At 36.6% G+C, this 19,500-nt stretch overlaps 1 protein-coding gene across 8 annotated transcripts in view; it reads right to left on the bottom strand.

Annotated features, from left to right (window-relative positions):
• Positions 1-19,500, bottom strand: part of LOC123643698 (sodium channel protein type 1 subunit alpha) — an 85,760-nt gene that overhangs the window by 51,991 nt on the left and 14,269 nt on the right. Inside the window, exons 3-11 of one of the 8 annotated variants that reach the window (XM_045559356.1) lie at positions 18,116-18,205; positions 16,417-16,545; positions 14,762-14,853; positions 13,450-13,719; positions 5,473-5,536; positions 4,775-4,916; positions 3,582-3,788; positions 1,829-2,113; positions 528-875 (exon numbers count right to left, since the gene is read on the bottom strand). In XM_045559356.1, coding sequence (XP_045415312.1) covers positions 528-875; positions 1,829-2,113; positions 3,582-3,788; positions 4,775-4,916; positions 5,473-5,536; positions 13,450-13,719; positions 14,762-14,853; positions 16,417-16,545; positions 18,116-18,205 — 1,627 coding nt within the window. Of the gene's footprint in view, positions 1-494; positions 876-1,828; positions 2,114-3,581; positions 3,789-4,774; positions 4,917-5,472; positions 5,537-13,449; positions 13,720-14,574; positions 14,667-14,761; positions 14,854-16,416; positions 16,546-18,115; positions 18,206-19,500 lie in introns of all 8 variants that reach the window. The other 7 variants (XM_045559358.1, XM_045559354.1, XM_045559355.1 and 4 more) reach the window with 7 other exon arrangements.

Here is a 19,500-nt window from a genome sequence, read left to right as displayed (position 1 = left end):
TCAGCATTTTTTTAGTAAGACCAATACGAGTACTAGAAATTTTAAGGTAATAATGAAGCTATCTATTTAAGCACAGTGTTTTTGAAAATCTAAACTAAAGCAGAGATATATTGAATAATATGTTGAAAGATTTATTATACACCCTTTACACTTAAACACAAGGATCATCCATATACTTTTATACCAGAGCCTTAAAGGATGTCCTGCTCTTTAAATTCAGCGTGGGTATATAGCAAATCCTCCAACTAGAGGCAGTAATTATTGTGTCTAATTAATTGTTAGCACACTTAATAAGTAAATGCATTCAGGTTTGTGAAGGAGAGTGTTGAGGTCTTAAGTTTTAGTTGGTTAGTCTATTCAAGATAGTACAAGATGCAGGTGCATTCACAGCTTGACCAACCAGGAATCATTCTCAAGGTTGCCGTTCTGTAGAAACACTGGCTGGTGCAGCAGTAATGGGCCAGCCATGCCTGAACTATTTAAAACTTCCTTACATTGTCATCAGTAGCTGGCTTATCTATTATCACCTCTGGCAGAAGCTGTCCAACAGGCGATGTAGGAACTGAAGGTCCACCAACCAAGGAAACCACACCATTGCAATCCACAGTGCTGTGCATCTTCCCATTCGATGGAAACACTGCCAGCATCCGGGACGACCTACTGGTCTGACTTAGGTTGCTGTTGCGTCGCTCTCCATGTCGTCGGGGCACAAACAAAGAATCTCTCCGGCTCTCGTTATCCTCAAAGGTGCTGTGCTCATCATCAGCAAAGTCGTTCTCAGACCCCACATCTTTTGCTCGCCCTCTAAAGCTGAAAAGGCTTGTTCTGCTATTTCGCCTTGGAGAAAATAGGGAGCCACGGATGCTCAACAAAGACTAAGAGTTTGAAACAAACAAAAATATAAAATCATATTAACATAGCCCTTTGAAACGTGCTTTCATTTTGCAAGGTTAAGTGGAAGGAGATTTCAGCATTCATAACAGCATGGGGCTCATTCCTCTTGATTCACATTCTCATTTTATGCACATTCAGATTAAATTAAAATAGTTTTATAAAAGGAAGTTTTCAGCCCTTAAGAATAAAGAATGGGGAGATAAATTGCAACCTAAAGATATTGCAAAAACAAACAAACAAAAAATCAAAACTCTAAAGTACTATTTCTCAGTTCAAAAGGAAACATCCTTGATATATCACAATGGACATTGTAAACATCCAGTGAAACATTGACAGTATCACCTTAACAAGGCCACATTTGTTTTCATTGCTCTTTTCTTTCAAAAAATTCCACACTTTTCACAAATTATTTTAGTTCCTCTTTCTAAAGTCACTTTAGTTATTATTTCTGTTTCACCTATAAGGCACGGTGTTGTTGGAAATTGAAGTTCAGACTTCTAACATTCAGAGTGATTTGTTTTTCAGTAAAATGTACCATGATTAACATTTTCAAAAGCATACATATAGTTTATAAAGAAATTAGGGGGAAAAACAACAGAAATCATAAAATAACCAAAAGGATATTATTGATCAGGTGACCACAGTTACCATTTTTGGTGTTGTTAAAGTCCCTCAGGATAAGAAAGATTAAATGCTATTAGGTGCAGACAATTACCAGAAGACAGTAACAGAATGAAAATGCAGGTCTCCTGGCTTTCAACCCAGTGTTCTCTCAACTACATCAAGCTGCAGACTTACATATATATGGAGTAAAATTTTCACAAAATTAGGGAGAAATTGATGAAAATTCCTAAGCTCATTTTAATTCTCTCCCTCTCTTCACGTTCTCTTTCTATTTTTCATCCATGCATCAGTAAACTCAGCAGTGCCGTACCTGGTGTGGGGAAGAGTACCTCTTTTCATATGTCAATCTGTTCCCTTCAATGGAGAAGCGAAACCCTTTCCTCCTGATGCTGTCTTCAGATTCGGATTTATGGAATTCATCCTCATCTTTCTCTTCCCCACCAGACTGCTCCTTCTGCTTTCTTTTCTTCCTCCGATTTCTTCTTTCCTTAGCGCTCTTGGAACTCAACTTGGAGGCTTCAGATGAGCTATCTGAGAGCCTGCCTGCTGCGCTGGGCTCTCTGGAATGTTCTGAGGCAGTTACAGTTGCTGCCTGCTACAGAAGAAATAGTTTTAGCCTGGCACTAGAAAAGATTATCTTTCTTTAAAATGGCTTAAGTATTTGCATGGCATTTAAAAAATACATTTAGCTGACGAAAGCTGATCTTACATAGAAGATTCTCTGCGAGTATAAGAGGGAATTATTTTACTTTCTACCTAATAAAGACTTTCAGAGATACTTTGTTTTTCTCTGTGGTAACATCGATTATGTCTGTGTTATGCTTCACAGACCACATATTCAAAAAGAACCATCAGGTATCAACAAGATCATAAATTCATATTACTTTTTGGGATGTGATTTACTCTAAAAATTAGTATTTCATTAATGTCTTCTTTTCTCTGAAAAAGAAACTGGAGCATGGAAGAAAAGCTAATGAGTTACTTGAGGTCACTTCCAAAGGCAGAAGAATAAGATAAAGATCTGAGGTCCTCTCTCTGGTTATTGAAACTGGGTTGTCCAATAGCTTCAAAATACTATTAATCAAATTTATGGATGGTTATAAAGTACCTTCCTCACTCCACAATACGCTATGCAGAAGAATGGAGAAGGGAGGGTCAGTAGTTTTCTGCTAGGCAAGACAAGATGGCTCATTCTCCTAAAACTGTCCTCACCACCTTCAACTCAGCACTGGTTCTTACAGGCCATGGGGACATAGAATGGAAACAGTGCTTTTTGATCATAGTTTGCACTGGTACTAAGTTGGCATTTTTTGATTATTGTCATTGTTTAAAGAATAACAGGACTCTGGCATATAAATTACTATTCCTGAAGCCCTTTTCTTCTTTAGTAAAGATGATGAGTTTGTATGCTAAAGAGAATGATGACAGTGGTAAAAGAGCATTTTACAATTTACTGTACTGTGAGCACTGACATCTCACCATAAGAACAAGTAATCCTTCTTAGATTACCTGATTTCCATAAGTTTGATAATATTCATATGGCCATTGGATACTGCTGTATTAGAGAACATTATATTATGTGATCACTTCCTTATAAAAGCAATTAAGTAATTGCATTAAAAGCCAACATATTTTTAGTTAAAGAAAAGAAGAGACTATTTTTAAGAACTAGATGAGCATCTTTTTATATAATAACCAATAATTTTTTTAAGAAAAGATGATTTCCCTAGGATTTTCTCCTAATACTAATATACTTGTTCAGTAAAAGTTTCTCACTTGAGAAGACCCCAAAAGTCACATCTTCCCTTTTATTCTGATAATCTTGAGATGATTAAAATAACATGAAAGTTCTATTGTGTTTAATACTGTAAACATCTTAGAATAATAAAACAAAATAATTAAACTAAACGTAACTAAACAGATGATCACGATACAGAAATCTTTACTAATTCCTCATACTACCATGCACTGTCAAACAATTATATCTCTTACTTTTTCTCCAATATTTTTGTAACCATCAAAACAATAGAAAAAAAACGATGCATTTGATTTGGTGAATTTACCTGAGCTGCCTCCTGTTGCTTTTTAAGCTGTTCGAGCATCTGCTGAAATTCGGCCTCTTTCTGTTCTGCCTCTTCCAAGGTGGCCTGGTTCTGTTCCTCATAGGCCATGGCCACCACAGCCAGGATCAAATTTATTAGGTAGAATGAGCCCAAGAAAATGACCAGCACAAAAAATATCATGTACGTTTTTCCAGCAGCACGTAATGTCTGGAAACAAAAATATCAGAACTATTTTTCAATATTATTTCACTAACTGGTGGTTCCCACTTTCAACTTACTTGTGTGTCTTGTAGAACTCTGATATAAATAGTAATTATGTTGGTCACAGCACGCCCTACCTTTCTGACTGTTTTTATTTATTTATTTATTTTTTTAACTTCAGCTTCTTCCTTCTCGCCTAACTTATGTATTCATGCTCTGATCTCCAGGAGGGAATTCTTGCATTCACTAAGAATGAAACTGTGTCAATAAAATACCATGGAGACCTCCAGGAAAGAGCTGAGCCTTGGCTGAAAATTAAGGAAGAGACCAAAGTTAGCTTTCTAAATCTGCCTTTTCTTTTTTTGTCCTTTTCGTTGTGACAGAGTCTCACTCTGTCACCCTTGGTAGAGTGCAATGGTGTCATTGTAGCTTACTGTAACGTCCAGTTAACTTCTAGGCTTTAAGCGATCCTTCTGCCTCAGCCTTCGGAGTAGCTGGGACTACAGGAGACCACCACAATGCCCAGCTGATTTTTGTTTTTTCTTTTTGGTAGAGATGGGGCTTTTGAACAAGCAGGTCTCCAACTCCTGAGATCAAGCAATCTTCCAGCCTAGGCCTCCCAGAGTGCTAGCATTACAGGTGTGAGCGACCACGCCCCAGCCTGCTTTTTCATTTCATCACCTCCCACCTGAGGGATCATATTTGAATGGGTAGACTGGGCTGAGGAGAGAATGTGACTTCTGTTTAGGAGAATCTGTGCCTGAGAAGAACAGGAAATAGGTTTTGAGCCAATGGGAAATGGGAGAGAATCCCTATCCTGGGCATCACTCTGTTCAACCTGTGTTATAGTTAATGGGATAGAAGAACTCAAGTCTCCTGATCTCAAGTTCTGCTCTTTTCACTACATTGTGCTGTGGTTTGGATTTCATAACTCAATTGCTTTTCTTGTATATTTCTACTTAAATGCAGTATGTGTCTTTTTAGTTTCTCACCAGTTGATAAAGATTTTCCCAGAAGTCCTGAGTCATTAGTCGAAACAGGGACAAAAAAGCCCAACTGAAGGTATCAAAGCTTGTGTAGCCATAATTGGGATTTCTACCAGCTTTCACACACACATATCCTTCTGGACATTGGCTATAAATGGGGCAAAAGAAAGTATTACAAGATATTCTGCTGTCTTTTTATTCTGGTAGCATGCTACACTTGTAACATTGTCTAGTAAACAGAAGATTTGCTATTTCAAGGATAAAAGTATGATAAATAAGTAACTAATATATTTTCCAACTTTTGATTTAATATAGTTTTATTAGCCACTCAGTGTCATCATTAAAATATGATACAACATTTCTAATAGTATTTTACAAAACTATTTTCTCTTGATAATTGCCGTTTCAACATCTCCATTTCAAATTCACTACTATGAAGTCTCCAGAGTTGATTCATAGTTCAGCATATGTATCTAAGGGAAACAGCATTATAATTGCAATTATTGCTTCGTGGTTTACAAAACCTAAAAGTTTGCTTAAATTTTAATAATCTCACACTTTATCAAAAACCTTAAGTGTAGCAAATTAATATGAATAAAGTTAGTTGATTGTTATCTTCAGCTTCTACAAAAAGAGAGAAAAAATATGTATGTATGTACTTGTACACACACACATACAAAAACATGAACAAATTATTGGCTTACCCTGCATCAGAGCTATTTCCACATAGTAGGGCATCTGGGAAACCCTCCAGGAAATAATGATACCCTGTTTGAAAAAAAGAAAGTCATCTGACGAACATTTGCATTATTAAAAACAGTAAAACGAGAACAGAAAGATCAGGTCCTACTTTTAGGTTTATTGAATAATTTGAAATATACAATTCATTCAAAGACATGAGTATTTGCCTACTTCTTCAAATACTAGACATCATATTAAAAGAGCATTAGATACTTAACAGTGCAAAGTATTTCATTATAAATGTAAAATTAGTTATAATCACAGTGCTAAGTTTTCCATGTACAGTCCTGTAAAGGCCACAAAACCACATAAGGGGAAGTATTTTTATTTCCAAATATCCTGATTTCTTTGAAAATAGACAAAACTGACAGTATTTTTAACTTTCAATTAAAATTAAATAAAGTGAAAGGACTATGATAGTTTCTGAATGCATTTTTGATATTTCATATTTATAAATGAGGTTTTGTCCATTAAATTCAATGTTATAAAAGTCTTAACCTGATAGGATCAAGATGGCCAACTAAACATGTCTCCTCCGTGGAGAGGAACCAGAATAGTAAGCACATACTCGCATTTTGAATAGACTGCCTAGGAGAGGATGCCCGGATTTGCCAAAGAAGTGACAGAAAGCACCAAATGTGGGTAAGGAGAGGTCTCAGGGCAACTTGCCCAGCCTGCTTAAGAACTGAGAGAAGCTCCTGGACATGGGGAAACAGAGTAAAGTCCCCAGGGCTCCACACTCTGAGATAAGCCTTTACACTCTTGGCTACAAGAGAACCCCCTGACCCATGCAGGTCTTGGGCCTAGGGAATTTCCTAGAGATTGCACAGAGACATTGCTCCCAAAAGGGAACCCATGAGGAATCCCACAGGCATCTGACCTAGAGCAACTTGTGCCAGGCACCATTCTGAGAGCCTGGATACCAGGAAACTGTAGGCATACCTGCAGCTATTGTGTGGCTCTGACGAGGAATAGAGGAGCCTAGGCACTTCCATACACCCCTGGGAAGGTACCTACCACCCTGTTATGGGGTGCTGTTGAGACTAAGACAGGAGAAGACAGTATTTTCCAGTTTCTCATCCATATTTCCTGCCTAGGTGGGGCCCAGATTTTCTGGTCACAGGCCCAAGGTTCCATTTTGACACTTTGACACTGTGCTGCACGCTGCCCTCAGGCTGAGTTTGGGCTGAAATGGCTGTAGTCCCTGCCAGGCTGGGGAGGGGCAGGAAAACCAGGCTATCCAGCAAGCATCTGGGATGAAAAGCTGCATGTGGCTGCTGTAAGACCAAGTCTTGACTAGACATCATTCACCCCAGAATCTTGCCCATGCTGTTTGCCTAGAAGGGGCTCAACCTTCTCTGGTCACTTTTGAGAGTATAAAGCTGGGCAGAATCCTATCTTCAGGCTGAGTTCTGGGTGATACAGCTGCAGCCCTACCTAGATGAGGAATGCCAGGGAGGTCCAAGATCTCCTATGAACTCTTAGGATAATTCCTACCACCTGCTGTGGGCTGCAGTGAGACCAAGGTGTGAGCAGACTGCCTCCCCACAGTTTCTTCCTCATGCCACATACCTGAAAGGGGCTCTGCCCTCTTTGATTGCAAGCCCACAGCTAGTGCCATTTTGAGATTTAATGCTGGGCCATGCCCTACCCTCAGGCTGAGTTTAAGGTGACTTGGCTGCAGCCACCACCTGACTAGGAAGGGAAAGGGGAGACAAAGCTCCCCTAAGCACATTTAGGACAATACCCAACATCCTGTTACAGGCAGCTATAGGACTGGGGACTTGTTTGTTCAATCCATTGCAGCTACCAGTAACACTAACAGGGACAACCTGGGTCTTACTGGTTGTCTCCATCACTGCTATTACTACCTCCCACATCACAATAGCTGCTCAAGTACCTGAGAACACATCTACACACCTGGCCCTCTGCTCCAATGACCGTTTTGAGCAAGCCACCCAAAGACCCAAGAATTGGCCCCCCAGGACACAGTGGCTGCTGCCAGTGTAAGCTGCTCTGAAGCCTAAAAGCAGTCGTATTTAGCCCACTGCTTCCACCACTGGGGCCCTAAGACTGGCTCAGCTGGCATTCAAGTCCCCAGCAGAACTTGACCACAGTTTCAACTAATAACCATTCCATAAGCCACTAAGAAAATCACAGATACCACAGACCCTGTGTATTGTCTATGAATCATACAAAGATCACACTACTGTAAGCATCCAAAATCAAAGCCAAAGTGTCCTAATCAACCAAAAACATATGTATAACTTCAGAAAATATTTTCTCCTTCAAAAGCAATTTCCAAAAATTAGAACAAGTGACTGCTACATCAGATATCAATGGAAGGACATAGGAAATGTAAAAAAAAAAATCAAGGAAATATGACACTACCAGGGGACTACAACAATTGTCCAGCAATGGATATCAATTGAAAAGAATTCCAAAGGATGTCAGAAAAAGAATTCCAAATATTGATACTAAATAAGCTCAATGAGATGCAAGAGGAATCTGGAAAAAAATGCAAAGAAATCAGGAAATCAATTCAGGATATAAATGAGAAATTTACCAAGTAGATAGATAGCTTTAAAAACAAACAAACAAACAGAAATTCTGGAGCTGAAAAATTCATTGAAGATAATACAAAAAGCAGAAGAAAGAATCTCAGAACTCAAAGACTGGTCTTTTGAAATAATCCAGTCAGAGAAAAATAAGGAAAAAAGAATAAAAAAATGAGCAAAGCCTTCGTGACATCTGGGACTACATAAAGCAACTGAACTTATGAATTGTTAGTATTCCCAGGGGGGAAGAGAGATCAAAAAGTTTAGAAAGGCTATTTAAGGAAATAATCAATGAAAACTTCCCAGGAGTAGCAAGAGAGTTAAGACATTTAGATACAGGATGCCCAATGATTCCCAGGCAAATACACTGAAAAAGTACTTCACCATGGTATAATATAATCAAAATGACTAAAGTTGAAGTGAAAGAAAGATTTGTTTCATCCAGAAACTAAAGTCAGAAAAGGAAGCAACAAAAAAGGAAATGACAGACCAATATCTCCAATGAACATAAATGCAAAAATCCCCAAGAAAATACCAAGAAACTGAATCCACAGCATATCAAAAGGATAATTCACCACAATCAAGTGGGTTTTATTCCAGGGATTCAAGGGTGGTTCAATATACACAAGTTAATGAATATGATTGACCATATAAACAGAATTAAAAACAAAAACCATCTGATCATCTCAATAGATGGAGAAAAAGCATTTGATAAGATCCAGCTTCCCTTCATAATAAAAACCCTCAAAGAACTCAGCATAGAAGGTACCTCAAAATAATAAAAGCCATATGTGACAAACCCAAAGCCAACATCATATTGAATGAGGAAAATTAAAAGCATATACGCTTAGAACTGGATGCCCACTTTAACCACTTCTACTCAACATAGGACCAGAATTCCTAGCCAGGGCAATCAGGCAAGAGAGAGAAATAAGGGCCATCCAAATTGGAAAAGAGGAAGTCAAATTATCTCTGCTTGGTGATGATATAATCTTATACCTAGAAAACCCTAAAGACTCCTCCAAAAGACTCTTAGATTTGATATAAATTCAGCAAAGTCTCAGGTTATAAAATCAATGTACAGAAATCAACATTTCTGTATACTCACAACAACCAACAGAAGCAAATCAAGAGCTCAATCTCATTTACAATGGCTTAAAAAATAAATAACCTAGAAATCAAATTTAATCAAGGAAGTGAAAGATCTCTATAAGAAGAACTATAAATCATTGATGAAAGAAATTGTAGGTGACACAAACAAATGGAATAATATCCCATGCTCACGATTTGGAAGAATAAATATTGTTAAAATGACCATATTGCCCAAAGCATTCTTCAGATTCAATGCACTTCCTATCAAAATATCAATGTCATTTTTCATAGAATTAGAAAAAAACAATTCTAAAATTTATATAGAACCAAAAAAGAGCCCAAATAGCCAAAACAGTCCTAAGCAAAAAGAACAAAACTGGAATCACATTACCTGACTTCAAATTATACTATAGGGCTGTAGGAACCAAAACAGCATGGTATTCCATAAAAATATACACATAGAACAATGTAACAGAATAGAGAACTCAGAAATAAAGCCATATACCTACAACCAACTGATCTTCAACAAAGCAGAAAAAAAACATACACTAGCAAAACAACACACTATTTAATAGATGATTCTGGGAAAATTGGGTAACCGTATATAGAAGAATGAAACTTGAACCCTATCGCTCATCATATACAAAAATTAACTCAAGATGGATTAAAAACTTACATGTAAGACCTGAAACAATAAAAATCCTAATAGAAAACCTAGAAAAAAGTCTTCTGGACATTGGCTTAGGCAAAGAATTTATGACTAAGACCTCAAAAGCAAATGCAATAAAAATAAAAATAGACAAATTGTACTTAATTAAATGAAATAGCTTTTGCACAGCACAAGAAAAAATCAGAAGAGTAAACAGCCAACCTACAGAATGGAAGAAAATATTCACAAACCATGTGTCTGACAAAGGACTAATATCCAGAATCTAGAAAAAACTCAGCAAGAAAAAAACAAATAACCCCATTAATAAGGGGGCAAATGACAAGAACAGGCATTTTTCAAAAGAATATATACCAATGGCCAACAAACATGCAATGGAGCAAGACCCTGTCTCAAAAAAAAAAAATGCTCAAATGCTCAACATAACTAATCATCAGGGAAATGGAAAATTAAAACCACAATGAGATACCTTCTTACTCCAATTAGAATGGCCATTATTAGAAAATCAATAAACAATAGATGTTGGCATGGATGTGGTGAAAAGGAAACACTTACACATTGTTGGTGGGAATGTAAATTACTAAAACCTCTGTGAAGATCAAACAGATTTCTCAAAGAACTAAAAGTAGATCCACTGTTTGATCCTGCAACCCCACTGTTGGGTATCTACCCAGAGGAAAAGAAATCATTATATCAAAAAGATACCTGTACTTGTATGTTTATCACAGCACTATTCATAATCACAAAGATATGTAATCAATCTAAGTGCCCATCAACTGAGGAGTGGATAAAGAAAATGTGATATGTATATCACACACACCATGGAGTACTGCATAGCAACAAGAAAGAATAAAATAATGTCTTTTGCAGTCATTCAGATGGAACTGGAGGCCATTATCCCAAGTGAAGTACCTCAGGAACAGAAAAATAAATGCCATATGTTTCCACTTACAAGTGGGAAGCTAAACTATGGCTACACGACAGCATACAGAGTGGTATAATGGACACTGGAAACTCAAAAGGGGACAGGGTGGGAGGGTAGTGAGGGATGAAAAATTACCTGTGAGGTACAGTGTATACTATTCTGGTGATGGGTACACCCATTGCCTAGACTTCACCACTATACTACATATATATGTGTAACAGAATTCAACTTGTACCCATCAAATCTAGTAAAATTAAAGAAATAAAAAAATTAAATAAAAGCCTTAAACTGAGGAAAATACAACTTTTCAGTCATTATGTTTATCTTTAATTTTCTATCACTTTCAAAGATGAACCATTTTATATATATTTGCATTTGATTTAATATAATTTTTTAACAACTGAAATATTAGGGAAATGATGAGAATCATAGATTTTTAGAGCTGAAAATGACCTCAGATATTCTTTGATTTCCTTTCCTTTGAATATCCAAAAAATGGAGTCCAGTGAATTTTCACTGGAGAGAATAAACATTAAGTGACATCCTCATAGTCATTACCTTGACCTTAGATAAAAAAAAAAATCAAACAGCAGATTTTAGCAAGTTAGTGACAAAAGTGTACTTATTGGCATCACAATAAGTCAATAAGGGACATTCATGTATTGCACTGACACTTATTTTTCTTAATCAAGGCATTTTTCTTTTCTTTTTTTTTTTTTTGAGACAGAGTGTCGCTTTGTTGCCCTGGCTAGAGTGAGTGCCGTGGCGTCAGCCTAGCTCACAGGAACCTCAAACTCCTGGGCTCAAGCGATCCTTCTGCCTCAGCCTCCCGAGTAGCTGGGACTACAGGCATGTGCCACCATGCCCAGCTAATTTTTTTCTATATATATTTTAGTTGGCCAGATAATTTCTTTCTATTTTTAGTAGAGATGGGGTCTCGCTCTTGCTCAGGCTGGTCTTGAACTCCTGACCTTGAGCGATCCATCCGCCTCGGCCTCTCAGAGTGCTAGGATTACAGGCGTGAGCCACCGCGCCTGGCCAAGGCATTTTTCTTAATCTAGAGATTTACAACTGCTTGTGAATTATTTGCTAATGGTATCATTGAATATCATGGAAGAGTTAATTTGTACCACCCCAAAGTATTTTCAAGATCTGTAACTATGAGACACTGATTAGTTCTTTTTTTATTAGGCTATCATTACTTTAAGAATTATCAAACCACCAGTAACTTTCTGTGACTAATCTTACTTGTTCCACAGAACCAGTCACTAGAGTTTTCTTTTATCTTTTCCAAAGTATTACTCATCACCTTAAAATAATAAAGATATTGCTATATTCAAGCACATCTAAAATCTAAGTTTTATATATTTAATATTTTTCCTTACAAAGGACATTTCCTTTACCCATGAATCATGTTTGACTTTCCCTACTTTTGAAATATTGCTACTGGCAGATACTAAAATTATAGACAAAGAAAACTTACTTTTTATTTTCACTTTGAAAAGAGAAAATACATTAGACCAATTATTTTTAAGACCTTCTAGAATGGACTATTTAAATGTTCAACTGTTTTATCTAAAGTCTTGAAATAAAGATAAACTGATTCCCATAAGTTTACTAATTCATCTGACATTTTATATTACTCTCTCCTGAAGCTTAATTAACTGAAAATTTTCTTCTCTTTAATGCAATACTACTTTTCTTTTCTTTTTTTTTTTTTTTGAGACTGAGTCTCGCTCTGTTGCCCGGGCTAGAGTGAGTGCCGTGGCATCAGCCTAGCTCACAGCAACCTCAAACTCCTGGGCTTAAGCGATCCTACTGCCTCAGCCTCCCGAGTAGCTGGGACTACAGGCATGCACCACCATGCCCGGCTAATTTTTTCTATATATATTTTTAGTTGGCCAGATAATTTCTTTCTATTTTTTTTTTTTTAGTAGAGACAGGGTCTCACTCTTGCTCAGGCTGGTCTCGAACTCCTGACCTCGAGCAATCCATCCGCCTCGGCCTCCCAGAGTGCTAGGATTACAGGCGTGAGCCACCGCGCCTGGCCGCAATACTACTTTTCAAATACAAGAATAATATTTATTTTTAGGTCTTACTTGATTTCTATAAAATAACAAAATAATCTACTAAACTATGGCACCCTGAAGCCATGCACTATAACCATTATTTTCTCCAGTGTCCTATAGAGTTTCTGGTACATAAAAGGCATTGTGTATTAATGTTTAATAGGTTACATTTGCATAGTACTTTAGAATTTACAGAGGGCTTTCACATATTTTATCTCCTTCGATTATCTCAATTGCCACAGGAAGAATGTACAGCAACTGAAGATCCTAGGCAAATTCTTTCTAGCTGAATTCTTCAGCCTTCCACATGATGATACAATAGAAAGTGGCATTTGGAATCCAAATTAAAATAGTTATCAATAAAATAACTATATGTATGTGCAAACCATTGATAAGGTGATGCAACAAAATTCTTTTTTAAAATTGGTTCCAGAAATAGAAATGATCTATTGTTTAAAATCCAGGGGAAAGAAATTCCCAATAAAATATAATTTTAAATATTTTAAAATAGTTTGATGACATAATTTTCTAAGAGATCACAATTTGTTAGATTATCATTTTTAAATTTTTTTCCATGCCTAGGAAGGCAGATCAATAATGAAAAGAATAAATATAACCGTAATTCTTACTTGAATCTTGAATGTAAGATTTCCAGTCAAACTCAAAGACAGTTTCATTTACAAATGTGCCATTGTTATTTGTAGTTCTATTCATCTCTATACTGTGTTCCTCCATGGAAGCATTGGTGGGGGGCCATTGGACACATTTATTCCGCAGATTGCCCATGAAGAGCTGCAGCCCAATTAGTGCAAACACGCTCAGACAGAACACAGTCAGGATCATGACATCTGAGAGCTTCTTCACCGACTGGATCAGGGCTCCCACGATGGTCTTCAGGCCTGGAAGAAAGAATCTTATTACTGGGAATTCTTAACACATCTGAAATAATAAAAGCTTCCCACAATTCTCTTTGAAAATGTAGATTTCATGCATAAGTCCAAAATGTTTGCAATGCTAGTGAAAGAGCAACACTTCAAGGAAGACTGAAGAACTTATGGAGGTGAGCTCCAGAAAAGTATTGATGCAAACAATGAAGTGAAGATCCATATTCCATTATGTTCAGAGGAAATAATAGGAGATTCATGGTCTTCATGAAGCCCATATTAAGGAAAGGGTCTTGTCTTTTTTGTTTGTGACTGAAACTTACCCCATACTTTCATTAAGGTCAGTTGTCAGTTTTACAACAAATTGACTGAATACATATTTTTAAATTTCTATTTATAAGTGGGAAAAGTTTTGCTATAAAGCTGAAGGTGGTTTTAAGTATAATTGCACTTTAAGATAAATTCTTCATGCAGACATGCCATTCTTTATTATATTATTCACTTGTCTTTTGTTAGCAAACGACTTGCAAGATTCATGTTGTATATACATGGTCATCAAAGGCTATAATGAATAAGAAATTATAGATTGGCACATTCAACAGGAAACAAATTCTTGGTGAAGCTAACATGATGAAAATAAAAACCCACAATATCTCTAAGTACAAATCACAGAGATGCAAATGACAGGGTCTCACATAAGAAACTGTTAAACCCCAAGACTGATAACAGTTATGCCCAGACAACAGGAATCATTCTCTGTGAACACCTAATCTTATGATTCCCGATTTTCTGTAGTGCTAAATGTCAAGCAAAAAGGCTGATGCTGAGAAGACATGACTGGTCCGCCTCGATGTTTAACCTAGGTCTCACCTGGAATGACTGAAATCGTTTTCAATGCTCGGAGAACTCTGAATGTTCTCAGCGCTGAGACATTGCCCAGGTCCACAAACTCCGTCACATATCTGTAATAGGGAGTTCACACACAAACACAATGACAGGATACAAAGAAAGAGCTGTAGGTGCAAGGAGCCTGTGCTTTACGCTAATCACTTCTTACCTGGAATTACAGAAATAGTTTTCAAAGCTCTCAAGACTCTGAAAGTGCGAAGAGCTGAAAAATTGCCTAGGTTTACAAATTCTGTTACATACCTGTAGAATTAAATCAGAGTTATTCATGATTTTAGCAGGATTTATATTATGTGTGCAGGTCTTTTATAAAGACCTTCTTGGTGATTTTAAATGACAAATATCGTCAAGTGGCAAATTAAAAATTAGAATCCATCACTGTGGCTTTAGTCACATAATTTTTAAGGCCATTAACTAAAGGTAAACTTCATGAAGTATGCATCCCTGCTGCCATTTTGGAAAGTAATGTAGTCCATGTGTAATAATGTAATCAACAACTACATAGGAGAATTAAGTAAAAAGGAAATAAATCTTGGCTGTGGTTTTAGGGTTTCAAGTTAGAAAAAAATGCATGAAATCATTCAACAGAATTTAGGCATGAAAAGGCAGATAGCTTTATTGCCTTTATGTATGAGATAAGGTTTTCCTAGAGTAACTTTTAAATGAAAGTTAGGCAAATCAAGAAGAAAAAGTATTTTATGGAGGCCCAATGTTGCCCTTGCCATTATTGTTATTTTATTCTGAAGAAACAGAAGTCCTATATGGCTTCTTTTGAGCCGTGGCCAGAGAGCTTGGAAAAAAATTGGCTCATCCTGATCAGATATGAAATTAAGACCAGATAGGCAATATTTGAAACCCTTAGTATGTCAGTGCCCCCTCTCCTCCTATCCACCACATCACATCTGCAAGAGGCCAAGAAAGTCAGCTCCTGGAGGAAGGCTGAGGGCAAGTGGTGTTGGTCCACCTTCTTCCACACTCAACTTTCACTTCCTCCTGAATAGCTTTCCATTATTTTTCTAGGTCTCTTCCTGGGAAAGTTTACCCCATTAGGAAAAAATATGGGGTGCAGAAATTGTGCATATTACTGAGTGTATATAGGTAAGAGATAAGGGTAAGGTTTAGTTTGAGGGTAAAGAAAGCTGAGGAAAGCAATAAAGGGAAAGAAGAGAGGAAGAAAGGAAAAGGGTTGGGAGAGAAACAGAAAGAGGCAGAGAGAATGTGTCTATTTATAGGTCTTAATAATCAGTTTGTCGATAAAATAATAATTTGACATATTAAATACAAAATATACCAAATAACTTATTTTTTCCTGTTTGATTTGCCAGAGTACTTTGATGTTAATATTTCTATTATTCTACCAAACTAATAAAAGAAGCTGTACATAATCAGGGCAAGGTCAGTGCAAACTTACGGGGCCAATAGAATTTTTTGTAGCTGTAATTTTTAAAAGCCATTTTCACAGATGTATTGTGAATATACTTGTGCTTTCATATTAGGGAGTGTGTGTGTGCATGTGTGTGTGTGTGTGTGTGTGTGTGTGTGTTGGAAGAGCAGCGTGCATGAAATTTGCTGACAGATGTTTGTTACATGTGAAAATTGTAGTTTCAACTCCTGCAAAGCCTTTATGCCACAGTGAAATGCCACTTAGACCTCTAAGACCTCTTGTACTAAATTAAAACCCAGAGCTTAAATGTGTAAATCACACCAAAATATTCTACAGTTAAAGCAAACCTACTCTTTAAAAGCATAAGCACTCATAGAAAACCAAATCACGTTCTATTTCGAAGTTTCAAAAAAGGCACTTACGCAAATGTAATGACAGTGAAATCAAGCCAGTTCCATGGATCTCGAAGGAAAGTAAAATCTTCTAAACAGAAGCCCCTTGCAATAATTTTTATAAGTGATTCAAAAGTATATATTCCTGTGAAGGTGTACCTGAAAACGAGTATCCAAAAAAAATTGAGAAAGTAATAATTTTCTTTTATAGCATATTAATTTTTTATCACTCTGTCAGTGGAATAGATGAATACTAAAAAAGGAAACTAAGCAGTTTGATTTTATTTTCACAGAAATAAAACATAACCCTAAATGAAAATTCAACTCCCTAATACATGAAGAGCTGTTTTTAAAGTGTTGTTAAGAGTAGTGTGAGAAATACGAGCAATTAAAGTCTCTTTAGCTACTGTCTGAAATGTCTTGGCATTGACATAAATGAATATAGCTTCCTGAGAATTATCCGGTATGTTCAATGATGGAGTACCCAATCAATATTATTGCACAAGCATAAAATAATTTTCTTTAGAAGGCAAGAAAAAAAAATCTCAATTTCAATGATGTTCCAAGAATGAGAAGAAATTGCCAAATTAGTAAGTCTTATGTCTTCCCTTTCTACAAGGAAGGTTAACTTACTTGGGAAAAGGACTTCGTTAAAATCAAAGTGGATAAATCTAGGGTTAGAAGCATGAAAATTTAATTTAGAATAAACTTTTTGTGATAATTCAGAAACTTAGATGTTTCCAAAGTTTAAATCTTCTACTCAGAAGTTGAGGTGTAAAGGCAACATAAAATCACAGACTCTAGGGCAACTGAACACCTGCGGGCCTCACATGTTAACTTCAATACAGTAGGAATTCTTTGCATATAGAGTTTATTATTTTCTTCAGAATCTGTTGGTTTTCTTGTTGGCTTCAACCTGGCAGAATCCAGGAAGGGCAGAGGATCTTGGGAATACCTCTGACTTTGTGAAGGGTCAGCAGCCACAGAATAACAGGGGTTAAGACACAGGTAGTATGGGCTGGTGGCCCAGCCATTGTTAGTGCAGCCTCAGCTGCAGTTATCACAAATCTGGTATCTGTACCCTCACAGGTATCCCCAGAACAGAAAGATTGTCAATAGAGTTAGCGATGCTCCCAGTTTCTGAAAAAGCTACCCAAACTTTCACTTCTGTTAGTTCAGCCTTCAGTCTACTGAATGTTCAAGTTCTACAATCCCCAAATTTTGGATTTTTTTTTTCCTGCCATTTGGTGACCATGCTTGAAACTGATATAGGCCTGACATGAAGTAGGTGGGCCTGATGGAAACAAAAACTTTGTGAGGCTCAACATTGTCTTCACATGGCATTTCTAATTCGCTTGTTTTGATTCTGAACTCACTAACTTAACTGGAACGAAGGCCCACCATATTGGCTCTTTTCTGCAATTGCTTTTTACCACATTTGCTTTGGCCACTGTAGATCCTAAAGGAAAAGTGATGGCTGTGCAAGATTGATGGCTTCTGGTGACCACCAGGTAGAGGTGAACTAACACCAGCAGGCATGAAGGCCAATGAGTATTGTCTTCTTGCTAGAAGTGGCTTTAATAAGAATGCTCTTCAGTTTTATTTTGAGGACACATTAAGACATAGTTTCAAAATCCCAAATATATATATATGTGTGTGTGTGTGTGTGTGTGTGTGTGTGTGTGTGTGTATATATATATATAGTATTTAAAATATAAGTTGCACTTACTCTACATTCTTTGTCCAGTCGGGAGGGTTACTCATTGTCATAAACACACAGTTAGTCAAAATAGTGCACATAATTAGCATGCTGAATAATGTAGGTTATTGTTAAGGAACATGCAAAAGAAAATCCAAATCTAAGAATTATATTATTTAAAACTAACATTTTAAAGCCCAAACTGCAGCACAGCCAGGACTCAAGGATAAATACATTGTGGGAAAGTCATCTATTATCTTGAAGATTCAGTTTCTTCACCTGTAAAATGTGGGTAATGGTGTCATCTTCACAGAGTAGTTGTGTATATTAAATGAGATAATGTATGGAAAAGCATCATACCAGCCCAGGGTGTTGTTTTCATAACTATAATTAAATCAGTATATTTATCTCCCAGAGAACTTCAATGGGAAAACTATTTGTGACACCTGGAGTTGCACAGTTTTTGAGCAGAAAGCATTGCCTTGAACTGATTCATGCAATTTAGAATAGCAAATTGTTGAGGAAGGGCATATATATGCAATATTGTAATTTCTTAAATATGTTATCCAATATAGTTCAATGCACGAAAATAATTTGTGGTCAAAGTACATGATGCCATTTTTTGTGTTGCTTTATTTTGACTGAGTTTATACCACTCCAGTGTAGCAGCATTGGAGAAGATGAAAAGTGAATATTCTTGAAGGTCAAGACTTCACCTGATGTGAATGTAATGAAAATTCAACATAGCAAAGTGATCTTGGGCAAGTCATTCAGCCTCTGTGTCATTGAGCCACCCTGTGTCTCCAGTTACTTTTTACACAATGGAGCTGAGGCTGTACAGACTTCATCATTTTGTCATGCAGACTAAATGAATTAATAAGTGTGCAATGCTTGGAACAGAGCCTGTATATAAGTAAATATGCTCTATGTGTTAGCTAAAACAAATGAACAAGGCATAACAGAATTACAGAGCTGAAAAGGACATTAAAAACCAACTAGTCTTATTATATTTTAGAAATCAGTGAAATAAGGCCTAAGCTCTGGAGAAGTTAGATAACATGGCCCAGTACTAGAACTCACATTTCCTGCCTCAGATCCAATATTCTTCCCACTGCAGTTTACTGCCAAAAACAAAAATTTTCCATTAAGTGAAAAAGAAAGTTTTCCTCAAATGACCACATGATGGCACTAGAAATACAAACTAGGATAGAGAAATTTCCCTAAGTGTAAAAACCTTGAACGTATGATTTTTATGTTTCAACTCTCTTAATTTTAGTAATAGCATATTTATACCACTAAGGAATTTCTTGATATCAGCTTAAAACTAAAATGGCCTTTTAAATTTTAGAATCCTTTTTTTTTTAAATGAACAGGCAGTATGAGTTTAAGATAATTATAATAGTATTCTGTATTTA

This window comes from Lemur catta, chromosome 8 (genome assembly GCF_020740605.2).
Source record: "Lemur catta isolate mLemCat1 chromosome 8, mLemCat1.pri, whole genome shotgun sequence".
Classification (NCBI taxonomy): Eukaryota; Metazoa; Chordata; class Mammalia; order Primates; family Lemuridae; genus Lemur; species Lemur catta.
The sequence above is the reverse complement of the archived record's forward strand: the minus strand, read 5'-3'. Positions and strand labels throughout refer to the sequence as shown.